The sequence below is a fragment of the Artibeus jamaicensis genome, unplaced genomic scaffold, assembly GCF_021234435.1.
Source record: "Artibeus jamaicensis isolate MK-2021 breed Jamaican fruit bat unplaced genomic scaffold, CSHL_Jam_final contig_64, whole genome shotgun sequence".
In the NCBI taxonomy this organism is placed as follows: Eukaryota; Metazoa; Chordata; class Mammalia; order Chiroptera; family Phyllostomidae; genus Artibeus; species Artibeus jamaicensis.
In genome coordinates, this window is record NW_026521911.1 from 6,454,755 (window position 1) to 6,472,133 (window position 17,379).

General features: G+C 48.6%; 1 protein-coding gene across 1 annotated transcript in view; it reads right to left on the reverse strand.

Moving 5' to 3' along the window:
- TENM4 (teneurin transmembrane protein 4) overlaps positions 1-17,379 on the reverse strand; it is a 725,358-nt gene that overhangs the window by 36,599 nt on the left and 671,380 nt on the right. Inside the window, exons 24-26 of the mRNA XM_037138546.2 lie at positions 10,736-10,968; positions 6,499-6,653; positions 209-1,086 (exon numbers count right to left, since the gene is read on the reverse strand). Of these exons, the coding sequence (XP_036994441.2) occupies positions 209-1,086; positions 6,499-6,653; positions 10,736-10,968 (1,266 nt within the window). The remainder of the gene's footprint in view (positions 1-208; positions 1,087-6,498; positions 6,654-10,735; positions 10,969-17,379) is intronic.

Consider the following 17,379-nt stretch of genomic DNA (forward strand, 5'->3'; position numbering starts at 1 on the left):
AGAGCTGGGGTTCAAGCCCAACTCCTCTGAGCTCATGACTGTCCCACTAACCACGCTCCTTCCTAGAAGCAGCCATCTGAAATATGAACATGCAGAACATGTCATAGATAATGGCTTGTGCCCCAAATTAGCACTCCACCAATTCACCTCTAGTCCTACAACACACGTCATAAAACAAATCCATTAAATGGCCTTGCTTGATACTTACTCGTAAAATGTTGTCCATCCATTTTCATTGCTTTTAGTTGCCAGAAGGCCGGAGTTGCCATGGTATGTCATCATGGCCAACTCGTGTCCTTGTGTGGTCACACTCCTGAGGGCACTGTTGGTGCCCATAGTCACCCAGTACACCTGGCCATCTGGGACCACCAGCCAGACAGGCATGCCAGTAGAGTCTCGGCGGACATTCACCATGTTGCCATTGTTGTCTGTGATGAGTGTGATGTCACCGTCCCCAGTGTAGGTGAAGTTGTATAAGTAATCTCCTGTGGGCAGGCTTTGGGTGTATAGGTGCTTGCCACTGGTATCAAACAGGTAGAGCTCCTGGTCTATTGGTGAGGACAGCTCATACATGTTCTGGGTGTTGAGGAAGGGCTTGTTCTTCCTGATAAAACGAATTCGGATGTTCCCAAGGTCAGCCACATAGAGTTCCCCGTCAGCACACACAGCTAAGGAAGATGGGGTATTCAGCTTAGCATCCTTGGCATAACCATCATCTCCAGAGAAACAATCACAGTTGGCATCATTCTTACAGTCACAGCCACTGGGGGCTCCGGCAACTAGTGAGATCTCTCCGCTGGTGGTGACCTGCCTGATTCGGTTGATCTTCTTCTCATCAGTCTCCGCGATATACAAGACACCGTTGTGGGAGACAGCCAAGGCGGTGGCGGACTCCAGGGTTGCATGGATGGCCACCTTGCTCAGCAGGAAGTGGTCGATGCCAGGGACCTGGCAGTGCATGGGCCTCCCGGCGACAATGCGCACCTGGTGATTTTCAGAGATTTGCAGGACCACGTTGTTGTCCAGGACATAGAGAGAGTTGTCCATCGGGTTGATGGCTAAGTCTGTGGGCCATTCCAAGCGAACCTGACAATGGAGACACCAACACTCAAATGCCTGGCAAGGTGCTGATCACCCCACACCCCACGTCGTCTGTAGCAGTGTCCCAAGTGCCTTCACACGCAGGCCTGCCTGGTCCTTGTAACAGCCTGTCTTCAACAACAGGTATCAGGCCCCTGGTCAGAGTGAAACCATGCAAAGCTACCACTGAGATATCTCATGTTCTGCATTAGATTGACAAAACACGAAGAACAACAACAAACAAAAGCAAAGATGCACAAAAAAAGTAGGCAGAAAAACAGACTTTGGAGTCAGACAGGCTTGGGTTCATATCCTAGCCCCACTACTCATGACCTTGGGAGGTTCCCTTGTCTCCCTGAGTCTCAGTATTCACACCTGTGAAGTAGGAATGACTGTGGTACGAAGCACCTGCCGCGCAAATAAGTGCACAGATAACGGCAGCGGATGCTGTGCGGGTGGGAAGGGAGGGCAGAGCGAGTCTGGAGGCTGGGGGAGGTGTTGCCCAGAGGCTTAAGAGAAACTCTTCCGAACTCACATGTTGGGAATATTTTTATATGAAAGATGACCTCTCAATTCTTGAGTTCATGGATTAACATGTGGCTAGGTGCTGGGATGTAAAGACAAAATAACCATGGCCTCTGTCTGACATGGTTCCAGACCAGTGATTCTCAGATTTGGCCACACCGCATGTTCAAATTACCTGCAGTGATTTTAGAATGTGCTGTGCTCAAATCCCACCTCTGGTCAATTAAATTACAGCCTTGGTTATGGGGCCTGGGCCCTGGGCCCTGGGCCCTGGCATGGCTTCAAAAGCTTCCTGGGTGACTGTAACATGCGGCTGGAAATCACAGCCGGATTCTCTCTCCTTCCAGTGTGACCACCTGGCCAGCAGCACTGGCATTCCCTGGGAGCTGGTTGGAAATGCAGGACAGCTGGTCTCACCCAAACCTACTGAACCAGAATCTGCATTTACAAAAATCCCTGGGTGACACTGAGGTCTGCAGAGCCCTGCTCTAGATACCGGTATGTGGGAACGTGGAGAACAGGTGCTCCCGGAAGGGGTTGACGGAGCCCGCAACGGGAAGGACAGGGTTCAGAGGTCCTGCTTCCATGTCTGAGTCTCCTCTGAGCCAGTCTGGGAAGCTGACAGGGACCATGGTGAGTCTGCAGGTGGGCACACAGGGATGGCAGCTGCCAGGTGTGGGTGAGGCGAGGAATGCTTTGTTGAGTGGACACGGAGGCTGGATTACTGGGTATTTTGCACTGGGAGGAGCTGGCACTAAGGGAAGCCCCTTCCCACTGTGTCCCTGAGAGGTCCGGCCAACTGCACATGGGCAGGAAGTGGTGACAGGTGCTGCCTTCAGCTGATTTGTCTACCTGACCCCTAGGGATCCATCAGCTCAGGTCCCTGAGCCCCCCACAAACTGTCGGCATTTGGTCTAATTTGGGCTTGTTTAAACACATGTATACCTTCAGATAAGAAATTTCTCTTCCAGGAATTTCATCTTGTACAGCATTGTCTACGGGGGTATTTATCACAGCCATTGTTGATAATGGTGAAACATTGGAACCAACTAAAATGCCCAGTGAGATTTGGCTGAATAAATGACTGTACATTTAGTGCACCCATCAGTCAGAACACTCTGTGGAGCAGTCACAAATGATGTTATAAATGACACTGAATGACATCAGAAACCGTTTGCCACGTATTACGTGGAAAGAACAGGTTACAGAACTATAAGTACAGTGTGTTTGTGATCGAATTGGGGGAAAACACACAAATTAGATGGATATGGATAGCGGGAAGAGGAAAAGCTTGAGGGATATACACCGAGATATTAACCACATTAGGATTAGAGGTAATTTTAACTTTCTTCTTTGTTACTTTTAACTTTTTGTATTTCCTACCAGGTACATGTGGCAGTTTACAAGTGTGACAGGAAACCCTAGTGAATTGCACACTTATGAGATGGGTCCTTTCTCATGTCTTCCCCGCAGGGTCCTCAGGCCCTGCTTCCTGAAGTCTTCCTGTCCCCTCCCTCCCAGCCTGGGCCTCTCCGTCCCCACAGAACAGGGGAGCCTGCGGCAAGGCAGAGCCCCCCGCCAGCCAGTGCTCTCTGGAGCGCAGAGGCCTGGCAGCCTTCCGCTGCATCAAGAACACAGTTTACTCTAAAGTGACAGGGGAATTTTCAATTTCCTAAAACCCATTTCTTGTCAACACTAGCTGCTAAATATTTTATGCCCTCTGGTCCTGTGGCACCTTGGGGACCTGCTTGCCCAGACCTTTCTGCCTGTCATTGTGATGAAAAGATGGCTCCCTGATGGGTGAGGGGGGAGGAGGGGAGGGAAGGGGGAAGGAAGGGAAGAGCCAGTGCTTTCCTGGGCTCTCCTCTACACCCAGGTGTGCAGAGGCGCCTGGGAGAGAGGGAGCAGTGCTCTTGGAGCCCGTCCCTGCTGCCGCAGGGCCTGTGTGGCGTTCCAGACCAGACCGAGAGCCCGAGTTTCTCTGACCTCACCTCCCTACTGGTGATGGTCACACTGCAACCTACTTCCCCATCACCCAAATGGAAAGGAATGGCACGCGTCCTCTCCGTGGTCCCTCCAGCTCCCCGCTCCATGGCCCCGAAGTGGCACGGGACCCCCGCTCTCCTGTCCTCCCGAGCATTCTGTCTTTATGAAAGCACTTTGAACTGGCTGCCTTGTTACAGAGTTACTTGCTTTCAAAAATGGACTGTCAGATGAATGAACAAATACGTGGCTGTGGATGGCACTGAGAGACTGAGCTACCTGGGGCCAGGACATCTCACTTCCTCTCTCAGTTCTACGATTACTGCAGGTGTAATCTTATTCAAGGACTTAAACACTTTGAACTGCTTTCCTCATATGTAAATGCAGGTGATAAATATTAAATAAAGTAATTGCGAGAATCAAACAAGACGATGTACAAGGCAATTCTTTGTAAATTATAAAGAGAATGAATATTCACAGCCTACTGCTAGCTGGCAGGCACCATGCTAGGCATTGATATACATGATTTGATTAAAAAAAACTCATTTCCAATCCCTGGTGGAGCCAAGGGCAGGGCTCTGCATTTATAACTGCATTTGTGTCACCAAGCCTCAGTGTCTTGATCTGTAAAATGGGAAGAAAATATCTACCTGTTGGGATTATTATGACAGCTAATAAGAACAGTGACATAGTACTTTGCATCCCCATTTCTAATAGTGGCCGGCACATTATAAGTCCTCAGGAAATCATTTTGCACCATAAGTAGAGTTATCCTCTTTGCCTGTGGTGGCCACAGTTTGCAGCGCTGAGAACTAACCTCCTGTTTTGAACAGGTGACGCCTTCTGTCTCGTCTGCACTCTGTGCCTGCCTCTAGTTTCTCCTGGGGTGTGGTCTTCATCTCCTCACACAGGAACTGGTCTGAGTTCCTTGCTTCTGCCCCAACTCTTGCCTCTGAGCTGTGTTCTGAGTTCTCTGGCTTCCCTTCCTATTCCCTGTGGACAGTAAGGTAGCTGGGAGTTTGTAACAGAGGCGGCTCTGAGAACAAAAGCTGGTACCACTTGCCACTGTGTGTGTATAAAAATATATGCCTGTGTCTGGGGGGTTCGGTGGAAAGAATTCCATGCTTAGACAAGAGTAGTGAGGACTAGGGACACAGATTTCTTGTCCAGGATTCCTGAACCAAAGTGTGGGATTTCAACCCCTCTGTTACATGCCAGTTTGTCTACCAAGCCTTTGATCTGGCTGCTTGGCAGTACCTCCATCTAAAGTCAAACCACTTTCCAATGAGTGGATTGAGAATTTTCAGCAGCCGGTGCTGGCTGGTGGAGGGCCCGCTCTGAGAATTGCATATACTTGTACTCATATCCGCGGGCCCTGGCTGCTTCCTGCCTGAGCAACTCTAACTTGCTCACAGACGGGAGAGGGAAGCTCTCCAGCCAGCAAGGGTAAGCTGCCAAACTGGAAAGATGAACGGTGGAGACCAGATTTCATGCTGGAGTGTGACAGCCACATTAGCTGGTGCAGAGGGAAATCATACGAGCATCCGCCAGGGACAGGACATGGGTGCTGGGGCTGCTGGCGGCAGCTAAGGGCTCTAGGAGAGGGGGTCTGGGAGAGGGGCTCCGTGGCACATCGGCGACAGAGGTGGGTGTGGCCAGTGAGGCCTCCCAGCCTCAGCTGCCTGCTGAGCCTCAGGGGTGGAAAAGGGCCTGTGTGCAGGCTACTCTAGAAGGGAGCGGGTTTGACAAGCTGCGTGTGGCTACTGCCGACACCTATGTGCCATTTATCATAACTCAGGCGTCTCGTTTCCTCGGTTTTGCTCACATTGGCAAGATGGGTGTTCAGTGCGGTCGCGCCGGCCAGGCCTTAATAATAACTCTAGTAATAACGGACACATCCCTCACCAAGTCCGCGCGGGGTAAATTAAAGGCATGCTGAACAGCCCGTTGTTCTGTCTTCCTCTGGTCTACCCTAGGTTCCTGGTGCCCACCTGCTGAGATCAAAGGTCTTTGGGGTAGAACGGTAAGTTCCTTCACCCACGGACCCTAAACACGCTTCCTGTTTCAACGCCTGCCGCTATTTCAAGATCTCTACGCACAGGCATTCAACTTTCCAATGTTCCTTGAACATACCAGGCCCGTTAGCATCTTTGTACCTTTGCACACACTGTTTCCTTTGTATGAAATGCCTCTGCTTTTCTCTGCCACAGCAAACCCTATTCAACCTTCAACACCTGGCACAAATGTCACCTCCTTTGAGGAACTGTGCACTAAAACTTCTGTTTATTGATCATCTCTGACGTGCCAAAAAGTGCTAGGAGACTCGTGAGCACTGTTTCACGTATTCCTAAAGCAACCCTGCTATTCTATGGATGTGAACAACGAGGATCGAAGGACCTGGGAAACTTATCTAAAGTTATTCAGCCAGTGAGCGGCAAAGTCAGGAACCCATCCATCAGTCCATCAGTGACTAAATCATCAAACACGGGCTGTGTTCCCATTGTGTACCAGACACCCTGCTTACAGTAGAGGAAAAGATGGACAGGATGCCTGTCCTCCTGCAGCTTACCATCTAGAAAAAGGACAGATAATGTCTAAGTAGCTATATTTCCAAAGAGGCAAGTCAGGTGGCTGTGGATTTAAACTTGCACTGTGAATCTCTGCTGTCTTTGAGGCTTCCCAGGCCAGATTTCTTACTGGAGCAGCTTCTCTCTGTCACCTACCTGTCACCCCTGATGGTGAGCTCCCAGAGCACAGAGCTGCACCCTACTCATCTTAGTGCCCTGAGCATCCCTCACAGACCCAGCACCAGGAGTGTGCTCCTAAAGGCCTGTGTGGTAGGAAGATGAAGGAGAGGACAGGCGTGCACACCCAGACGCAGGGGCCTGTTGGAGGAAGCTTTCTCCTTACCTGGGAAATATCCATGATGGAGTCACAGCTGAGGGGCCGTGCCGAGGTAAGGTCGTTGGAGCCCAGGAGGGTGGAGATGACCCCATTCTGATCGATGCGTCTGATCATGGTGCCGTCCACAAAGTAAATCAGGCCGGACTTGTCTACCGTGATGCCTGGGGTAGAGAGTTCAGGGTTAGGGGTGGTGACAACCCACAAACTCATGTAGCCTTGGCGGCTGACAGAGAACGTGCCCTCCATGATTCGGTTCAATCTCCTGCATGTCATTCACGAGGAGACAGACACTAGACGTGTGGAGCGACTTGTTCAAAGGAGGCATTAGAACCCAAGTCTTCAGACTCTCCAGGGCTCTGGTCCTGGGGATGTTTGCCTGTCACCTTGGCCATACACTGAAATTGGACTTGTCACTTCTGGGGGTTTGTTAAGTACTAGAGGCAGCGGTAAGGAGAATCTTTATCAAAACTGTGAATTATTTAAACTAACCTACTTCTGAAGACCTGTCATTACAGTAGTCAAATCTCCTTTTTGGTAACAATTTTTCTTTTCTTCCAAGGTAATCATCCTTCATGTTTTTCTATTCTGTTGCTATTTTAGTTTCATTGGTCATTGAAGAAGTACAGAACCTAGAAAAAGAAGCCTTTGGATTTGTGTGGAGAATATTGATGAAGTTAATTTCTTAAAAAGGCACATTGAAGGGGAGAGTCAAAATTATTAAAAACCATCCACTCCATTCGCTATACTGTCCCGATCTACCGACCAGCGGTGTGACCTGGGGTGTCACTGGAGGACTCTGCCTTTATTTTCTCAGCTGTTAAATGAAGGGATTACCCTGACTGTATTTCTTGCTCTTGGCTGTGTGTGCAAGTCACCTGGGAGCCTGTTAAAATGCGCTCCCCAGGAATGCTGTTCAGGAGACTCTCAGTGGGGCCTCAGCATCTATCCGTGTTTTTGACAAGCACCTTGGGTGGTAATGATACACATCAAAGTTTGAGAACCTCTCTAGCAAATCAGTACTTCTTAACCAGGGATGTGTATCAGAATTACCGAAAGAGTTTTTTCAGCATATACCTTGGCCCCACTCCTGGAAATACAAATTCAAGGGGTGACTGGGATGAGGACTGAGGCTGTTCAAATGCTCATGGGAGGTACTGACTCGCCCCTCAGGTCAAGGATCACGGGAGGTAGAAGTTTGGGGGACTGGGGCCCAGCCACAGATGAGATGTGGCCCCGAGGGGCACAAGGTCTAGAGTGGAGGCCCAGGAGTGGGTCAGTGCCATGCTGAGTGTCCCTAGGGAATGACAGAAGCCCAAGAGGGTTCATGATGAAATGAAGGAGGTTCTGGTCAGTATTGTTCTGTTCAGTTTTCTCTGGGGAAGGAACTGAAAGAAGGGGTCAGAAAAAGCTTCACAGAGCCGGAGACTCTTGAAGTATAAAGCTTTCCAGCTGTATAATCCTGGGTGAGTCCCTTCACTTCCAAGTCTCAGTTTCCTCATTGAAAAATGGGGATAATAATATCTGACTTGTAGTAGTTAGTCCTCAATGATTATTAGTGACTTATAATTATGAGAACGTGACCAGCACTTTGTGGGTTTTGAGGCCCTTGCGCTGGAGGCCGGGGTGTCTAGGAAAGGTCAGAGGGTGGTTTTGGATACCAGGGGCCCCTGCGAGATCAAAACACACCAGAGCACTAGTTCCGTCCACCCTCTCCATAGGCTGTTCAGGGCTGGGGAGCCTCAGGGCAGGGAAGCCTTCCTTCCATCCCTGTCTGCCTGGAATGTAAATCAATTACATCCTTGGAGCACCAGACAGGAGTTTCCTTATCTGCCGGGAGGTGCTGTCACTCGCTTCCGTGTGCCGGGACTGATGAGTGCTCCGTGAACAATCGGGTTTCTTGTTTACAGAGCTGGCTGCACAGGCTAATAGAAGTGATCTGTCCTCTAATTAATTACTTCATTTTTCCTTCTTTTGTTGTGCTAAATAGATGAACATCTTTTTTCCTCCCTGCTACAAAGTGTCTGCATATTGTGGCACCCTTGTCATTTCTATCTGGGTTAATTACAGGCTTTTGGGCAATTTCACTGCCACTATCTCTGTGTGTGTGTGTCAGGGGGGTGGGAACATGTGTGTGTAAAGCAGCGAATTGCAACTGGTGTGCCGCGAGAATTTTTAAAACACGCATTCCCTGACAATTTAGTCAGGGGCACTGGCGTCTTTTCCCTGAGATTGTCAAATTAAAAAATGACAGCCGCCATAACACCAGTAGTCATCCACTGTGAATGAATCAAAATTATACCTATTTTTTGTCAGATTGGCAAATATTATATTTTTTGGTGTGCAGCAGATTTTTAGTAATTACTTTATGTGTGTCTCGAGATGAGAAAGGCTGAAAATCCCCAGTGTACAGCAACTGAGAAGGACCTGGAGAGAGTGAAAATCCTCAGAAAAAGAAAAACTGGTTTTAATTCAGAGAGAAAAATGTTGTAACTGAAAGGGGCCTCAGGGGTCATTTAACCCAATCTGCTCACCTACCGATGCAGACGCTGAGGCCCCGCGGAGGCCACAGAGCCAGGGTGGCAGAGCAGAACCACAACGCAGGGTCCCTACGAGAGAGCTCTGTCCACCCCGGGCGACTCTCTCAGTATCAGGGAATCATGCTGAAGAGGAAGGTTAACCCCAGATGTCACAATGTCTATGTCACAGAGTTACTACCTGCTACTGCAGGTATGTGGTAGAGACATATGCTATTATATACTGATATAGGATATGCTGTGATATAATGTAACATAGTATAGCAATTACAACAGGAATCACTATTGTGGGGATGTTTATCATGTGACTGTTATCAGTGTACTAAACATTTACATTCTTGATAATATTTAATGTTTACTGCAACTGTATAGTACATCTCTATTTTTATAGAGGAGGAAAATGAGGCTCAGAGAGGTTAAGCAGCTCACCCAAAGTCACACAGCTATTAGGTGGCAATGTCTGATTTTGAATACAGCACTGCCTGATTTCACTAGCATCTGACTGCTTTGATTTGAAACAAGGCCCTGAAATCCGACACTATTTGATAATGTAATCACTCGTGGCATTTTTATAGGTATAGTATGAAATATATTAGTTTTGATCCTCAGAATCACCCTTGGAGGTAGACACAGAAGGTATTATTACCCCAGTTTTATTGATGAGGACCCTGAGGCTTAGTCGCTATAGGTCACTGGCTCTACTGTGAATGAAGGCTTCTCGTCTAAAAAGCCTGCCTAGTTTCCTAGGCACAGAGGCCTCTCTCGGCTTTGGACCCCAATGCACAGTTCTTTCTCCTTGCACCTCAGGAAACGCTTCTCTCTGTTTCCCAGATCAGAGTGACTCACATTCAAATCTTTTTTCTGTTACAATAACCTAATCTGTGCCACCACGGTGTACCTTGTGGTCAGTGCGCATTCTCAGTAAGTACCTGATGAGTAAGTGAATGAAAACCTGTGATTGTGAGTATAAAGAAGCCCAGGTTCTTGCACAACTCAAAATTGAAACATACGATTAACCCATCCGATAGCACATGAACTTGTGCAGTGATGACACAGTGCTATGACTTTCTAAAATAATAATGTAAGAGCTAGCATCAATGTCCAAAGTAGGGGATGGATGAACATACGATGGGCCATCCATTTGATGGAGTTCCATATAGCCACTGAAAGTCAGTACAGCCCTGGCTGGTGTAGCTCAGTGGATTGAGCGCAGGCCTGTCAACCAAAGGATCGTGGTTCGATTCCCAGTCAGGGCACATGCCTGGGTTACAGGCCAGTTCCCAGCAGGGGACACACGAGAGGCAACCATACATTGATATTTCTCTCCCTCTCTCCTTCCCTTCCTCTCTAAAGATAAATAAATAAAATCTTTAAAAATAAAGGCAGTACGAAGACTAGTGACATGGAGATATGTCCATAATTTGTCAGTTAGGGAAAAAAGTAGGTTACTAGAAGTTTGTTTAATGAGATCTCATTTTATTTTTGGTGAGTATTACATATACCCAAACACTTAGAAAAAAGACTAGGAAGAAAGCTAGGAAATGTTAACTGAGAACATTTTGGACAGGTAGAACTATGATAATCTCAACTTTTCTCCGTAGAGTTCAGAATATTTTCCAAAATTTTTTCCACGATAAACATTTACTTCTTTTGGCAATGGAAGACACCCCGTAAAGGTTACTGCACGTGTTTAAAAAGGAAAGCCTTACCCCTGGGGTTGGTCAGCGTGGCCTCCGTGGCCTTCCCACCATCCCCGCAGCGTGTGTCATCAAAGGGGAGGCACTGGTCACCTGTCCCTGCGACCACCTCAGAGTTCTTGACCAGGTCCTTCACCACCGTGGTGGACTTGATCTTGAAGACCCGCCGGCTGTTGGTGTCAGAGAGGAAGACGGCCCCGCTCATCGGGTCTGTGGTCAGGTAGTATTTATGCGCTGGACTGTGACTGGAAAACAAGGACATACCAGTTGGTGGGCACGTCCCCTTTTCCTATCAGGTAGCCAGGGACGCACAACGTAAATCCCAGCAAAAATGTCTTATGTGGATGATGTCCCTGTGTGGGGTGACAGTTCCCTAGTTTGTCTGACTCCAGTGGGGTCTAACTCTCCCTCTCCCTCCCACCTGACTGTTCATGCTGATGGTTACCACTCCCAGCCGCGTGCCATGCCCACATAAAGTGCTCAATACCTGTTTTCTTCCAAGGAATATCAACGAGGCTAACAACAGTGGCTTGTACATCCAAGCCAGAAACACGAAAGGGCTTGACTTTAAGATCACTTAAAGAGTTTGACACACAAACTCTTCTTCTACAGAATTTTTACAGCTGCCATAACCCTTCTTGGGTCTGCCTGATAGGACCCCGGCCAGATCTGACTCCCGGCCAGCATCAGTGGTGTCTTCGCCGGACACTCCCGCTATGCTTGTCTGGAGCCCAGTAGTCAGTCCCCTTCTTGCAGTCACGTATAAATGAACTGCAGGGTTCGTTTGCAATTTGCAGCAACGTCCCAGGAAAAATAAACAAAACACAGGGGCAATGCTGATGGCTCTGCAACTGGAAAAGTCAGCAAGGCAAGGCCGTGCTAGTGGAGGAAAGGGAAGTCAGCCCGGGAAGGCAGGGGGGCCGCTCCAGAGACAAGGCACTGCCTCCAGGCACCGGGTGGGAGAAGTGCGCAGACTTTGGAATCTGAGCTGTCTGGGTTCACGGGCCGGCTCTGTTATTTCCAGGTTCTGAAACTCGAGCAAATTATTTGGCCTCCTGAGCTTCAGGTTTTCTTCCTCTGCAAAACGGGGATGTTAATGGCTACCTTGCTGGTGTATTGTGAAAATCATATAAAATTGCACAAGACAGATATTTAGCATCATGCCTGGCACCTTGTAGGTACTCAATAATCATAATTATTGTTTTAATCACTAGTCACTCTGCCTGTTTTTGCACTTAGAAAGGACTACAAGGTAGGAACCAAACCAAAATTCTGGCTTGAATTTTGCTAGCACATGGTGCTGATTTACAATTTCTTCCAAGTCTAGGCCATATTGGAGTTGGATTCATGACTCCTGGGAAGCTGTTTTCAGTTCCGGTGTGGCCTGATAATTCCCGGGTTCTCAGATGGCATCTCACTATTGACAGCCCCCCTCCAAGTCTCTGGAAAGTTTCTGATGCAAAGGAATCTGCCTGTTCAGGCTGGATGGCCTGGCACTGACCATTTTCACTGGGCAGTGGGACACGCTGAGCTAGGGGACGTGGGGCAGACTGAGCAATGCCTACAGCGCCAGCAGCGCAGGGGTGTTGTGTACCCCTTCACGAGCCAAGAATGAGAACCAGAAAAGCCTAGAAAGAGGCTATTTTGCATTTTATCAGGCATGAAAGTCTTGGGGTCCTTTTGAAAAACAAATTTTTACAGCCTGGTGTTTTTTGAATTACTTACAAAGACTGAAGCACCATAATCTTTTCAGTGTCAAGGTCTCTGAAGGTCTTAATCTGGCCCCGACTGTTCTGTCATCATAACCATCCCTGCTTTGGACAGTGTCTTGGGCCCTGGCTGCTTCCAACGGGGTCAGGCCTCCAGACCCGAGGCTTTCCCTCCTGTTTTCTCCCCCTGAATGTGACTAAGACGGCACGATCGTTTCCAACTGTCCCGCCTCCCCAGCCCTAACACGGCCTGCACATCGCCTCTTTCTGGAGTAAAGAAAGGGCAGATTTCTCTGCCTGCAGCCTGGGGCCTCCCCAAGGCTTTCTTCCCTCACCTAACCCAGACACCGACACATCCTCTCAATGCTTCTCCCTCCAGGTATGTCCATGACTTCCAGGCCAAGTTCAGACCCCCCGACCTAGCAGCACACACGGCCCTTAGGCTCTGCTGCTGCTCGGTCTTCCCAGCCTCCTTCCAGCCATTTCCTCACAGACACCCTGGACCCCAGCCTGACTGACAAGCTGTCCTGCCACATGGCTTCACGCCCCCCGCACCTGCTGCGCCTGCTCTGTGCGATGTCCCGTCCCCTTCCCCTTCAGCCTGCTGAGTTGCTACTCACTCTCCAGGGCTCAGCTCACCTGGCACCTTTTCTGGCTGAACCTTCCCTGACCTTTCTTCTCTGAGGTTCACCTCTGGGTTACAGGACACTTAACCTAAGGCATGGCTATTCATTATGTGCCTGTCTCCCAAATCTGACAGTCAGTACTGGAAGGGAAGAGACAGGACTTTATTCATTTTTGTATTTCCAGAGTTCAGAATGGTGCCTTCTAGCCCATAGCAGCTACTTGCGTTAAGTGGATGACATCTCACGGGTTAGTTCATTTAAGTGATAGTTTCAATCAAATTACTGAGTTTTTATTTTACTTGTCATTGGGGGTAGTGGTAACAGGACAGATGTCTTGTGTGTGGTGAAATGTCCCTACAACTCACCCTCCTCTGCAGCACACATTTAATTGTTCCAGACGACACTGATTCTGACTCAGTGAAAGCAGTGACCTCAGATCCCGCTCGGCAATGCTAGGGAGCCTTGATCTTTCTGCTTTCCCGGTGACAGTTGTGAGGTGGGGCTGATTATTTCACTTCTTTGTGCATCACTCACGATAACCTGGTGCTGTCCACCTGGACAGAAAAACGGGTCCCCAGGGGAGTGTGATGAGGCCCCCTGTACTTCCTGCACCACCCGGGGAAGTGCCCCTCACGTGGTGTTTCTCAGACGGGTGAATCCCCGAAGAGGCTGGCGTTGCCAGGATCGTTCCAGAGTCTATGAAAGCTATGGCCCTGTCTTTCATGTCCTAGGACAAAGTTGAGTCTGCCGGTCACTTAAATGTAGGGAAAAGAGCACTTGGCTTTGAACCTGTAAGATGTGGGTTCTAATTTGAGCAAGTCATCTAAATTGTTCAAGCTGTAGGACCCTTAGCTGTCAAATGATAAGTTCCTGCTCCACTTCGCTCACAGGCTTGTCACTAGGATCAAATAAAATTATACATCTCAACAGCTCTTTCCAGTTGGCAGAGCTCTTGGACAGTCTTTGGCACATTTCCTCCTCACGCCACCTGCACGGGGAGCCACACCTGGCCTCTGCCTGGAGCAGAGTCACCAGTCTGCAGAACGCAGCTGTGGAGATGACTGTCACTGGTACACAAGCATCTGCTACCACCTCTGGGTGCCCAGTCCACCCTGGACTCTGCTAATGTTTTACACACACGACCTCTTGTCCCTCCCAACTAACAGATAAGGCAGGTGCATTTTTCTTTAAAAAAACAAAAAACAAAAAACAAAAAACTATTTCACAAAACAGACTGAGAAAGGTGAAATGACTTGACCAGGGTCAGAAAGTGCTAAGTAACAGGATGGGTTTCCAACTTTGATCTGCTCGACTCCGAAGTCTTGTTCTTCCTACTTCCTCATCCTGCTTCTTGGGGTGCTTACGGCAGTGCACTGCCCCGTTCCCCTGGCACCTGCTCCTCCTGATTGAGCTTGAGCATCAGCTCATTCTCGTCTTCCTTACTCCACTGATAGAACTGGCCACTTCCCTTTCTGGGTCCTTACTAGACCTTAAACAGATTATACTTTTAGAGTAGGTAAAGTATACTAGCACCTTAAGACACTTTTCTGTTTAGGGGTCTGTCTCCTCAATGACATCTTGAATTCTTCAAGGGCGGGGACTGTCTTGGAGTCCCTGGTGCCTAGACCTAGGCTGGTGCAGAGGAAGAGCTCGGAAAGGGCTGCTGAACTCATGAATCAGCGAGCGAATGGCCACCTGCCTCCCTGGTAGTGAACCCAGGAGAGAGCCCCTGCTACGGATCTTAGAGTGATGGTTCTCAAACATGAACACATAGAAGGGTTCGGGCATCTGTCCTTTTAAGATGTCTCCAGGTGACTTGGAGGCACAGTCAGATTTGGAAACTGTGGCTGTAGGCCCATGCTTTTCACACTTTAACATCCATATATATCACTTGGAGATTTTGTTAAATGCACATTTCAGTTCAGCAGTGCTGGGGTGCTGCTGCCTCGAGCCTGCCTTTCTACACAGCTTCAAGTAACACGGCCTTGGAATACTCTGCCAGCCATGAATGCAGGAGATGGCCCAGGGCTGAGACCCGAGGCCTAGTTCTGTGGCAGAGACGTGTGTGATCGAGTCTGATCCTGAGCAGGGCTGGGCACAGAGCAAGGTCACAGCTGTTTTCCAGGGTCTGCTACAGGACCCACGTCCTTTTCAACTTCTTTGAACATAACCTTGGCACCTCTGGAAGCTATGTAAAATCTCAGACCGTAAGGGTTTCATTGCTGAAGTTGACGAGGGGAAGGAAGTCCACTCTGCCCCTTCTCCGGACGGGGTGTGGCAGGGGTGTCCAACTAACATATGGGCCACATGCAGCCCCAACACAAAGTCGTAAATGTACTTAGAACATTACAAAATATTTTTGTGACTATGTGCCACAGTGTATTTAACATGTAGCCCAAGACAATTCTTCTTCCAGTGTGGCCCAGAGACGCCAAAAGGTTGGACAACCCGGGGTAGGGCATCTCCTAGTAGGAGCTGTGAGCCCAAGAGTCTCTTGAGACGAAAGGCACTCCAGTCCCTGTTTCTGAGCGGGACTCTCCCTTTCTCAGAGTAAGGTGTCCCTTGTGCAAAGCAGCATCCTTGTGACCACGTCTGGTGGCAGCTCTGGCAGAACTCGATCCACTGGTTCTCAGAACCAGTGGGGGGAGGTTGAGTACTGAAGCCACACAGACAGGGGTTCAAATACCAGTTCTGTCACCCACTTGGTAGGTGACCTTAGGTAAACCACATCATTACTCTGAGCCTCAGTTTTCCCATCTCAGAAATGGGGACAATCACATTCAAAGGAGTATTTTGAGGACAAAATTACATAATGAATGTAAATCTCTGAGCATGGCACCTGTTCCATTAAAAATGCCCATGAGTGGAGGCTGGTCACCTTGAGAAACCTCCAGAATATTTACGTTATTGTATAATAGAAAAGCCAAGTATGGCAGACTTAATATTATTCTTTCCAATCTACTTTACAGGGCACTTAAGGACTCTGTTAGAGTAACAGAGTGTACATAGCCAGGATTAATGGAGACAGGTTCAGATGTACTTCTGAACAATGACAGGCTTCACACCTTCCTCCACGATGCTAAAGAAGAGACCTGGGAGGAGGTAAAGACCCTTGTTCCCTGATGGGGTCCACGGAGGGAGATGCCCAGAGGAGGAGGGGTCCCTGGACTGTGCACGTCCAGCACGGTGGGCTGGCGCTGAGGCAGAAAAGGCCAGAGGCAGAGACGAGGCTGCCCGGGGCGGGGGGGGGGGGGCCGTGAAGGGCCAGGAGCACCAGCCTGAGCCAAAGGCTATCCCCTGGGAACAGCTGAGACAGTAAGTGCTCGTGAATACGGACGACAAGCTTTTGGAATTTAATCTACTTCTGACATTTGCTGATGGGGATGTGGAAGCCCAGCGAGAGGAAGAGATTTGTCAACATCCAGGTGCCAGCTAAAATCAGAGCTGGAACCCGGGGCTTCTCACTCTTGTTTGACCTTAGAAAACCAAAAGGCAGAAAAAAAAATCTCCTTTATTCCCTCCCACCTTGGTTCACTTTAGAAATAGTTTTTAGCAGCTGAGAAAAATGATGAATAGAGAGAGACCTGAAAACTGGCTTTGAAATCATACCATGGAAATATCAAAAGATGGCTCAATATCGGAAACAAAAGGCACCAAACCACAACTCTCAATTTACAGACGATGAGATTAAAACCAGAGAGGCAGGCGGGCAGCCCCAGGCCACACGACCTCACGGCAAAGCTGCACAAGCGCCCGGCCCCCTGACTTTTCCCACCCAGGTCCCCCTACACGCCAGCTGTGTCCCAGCCAAAACCACCTCCGACTGAAGGCTTCAATGTTAAATGCTAGCTCTTCAAAGAAGATCTTCATAGGAAATATACCTCTGTCTTTTCTGTGAAACTGAACTTGAGGGCACATAGTTTAGGGTTATTCCTACAAAGCTCACTGAAAATCTGTTTTAGATTTCAGTGTCAGGAAAAACATGTTCCTCTTCTGAGAAGTGGGCATATTTTCCCATTTCTGACAATGCAAACCATGAAGATAATTACATTTCCCTGTTTATTCTGGCTGCCAGGAGATTCGGAGTTTAATCTGATATATGATCACCTATATGTGTTTCCTCTCTCTGTCTGGTGTTCCCAAGTTCTATTTAATATACTTTAATGCACGTGCCTTTGGTAGTTAAAGGGACTGAATTTCTTTTTGGGAAAGATGGACACATCATCACCATCATCACCATCATTGTACAATTGTTACAATGATGTTAAATTAATTATAATAATGATGATACATTAATAATAATAATAACAACACATCATCA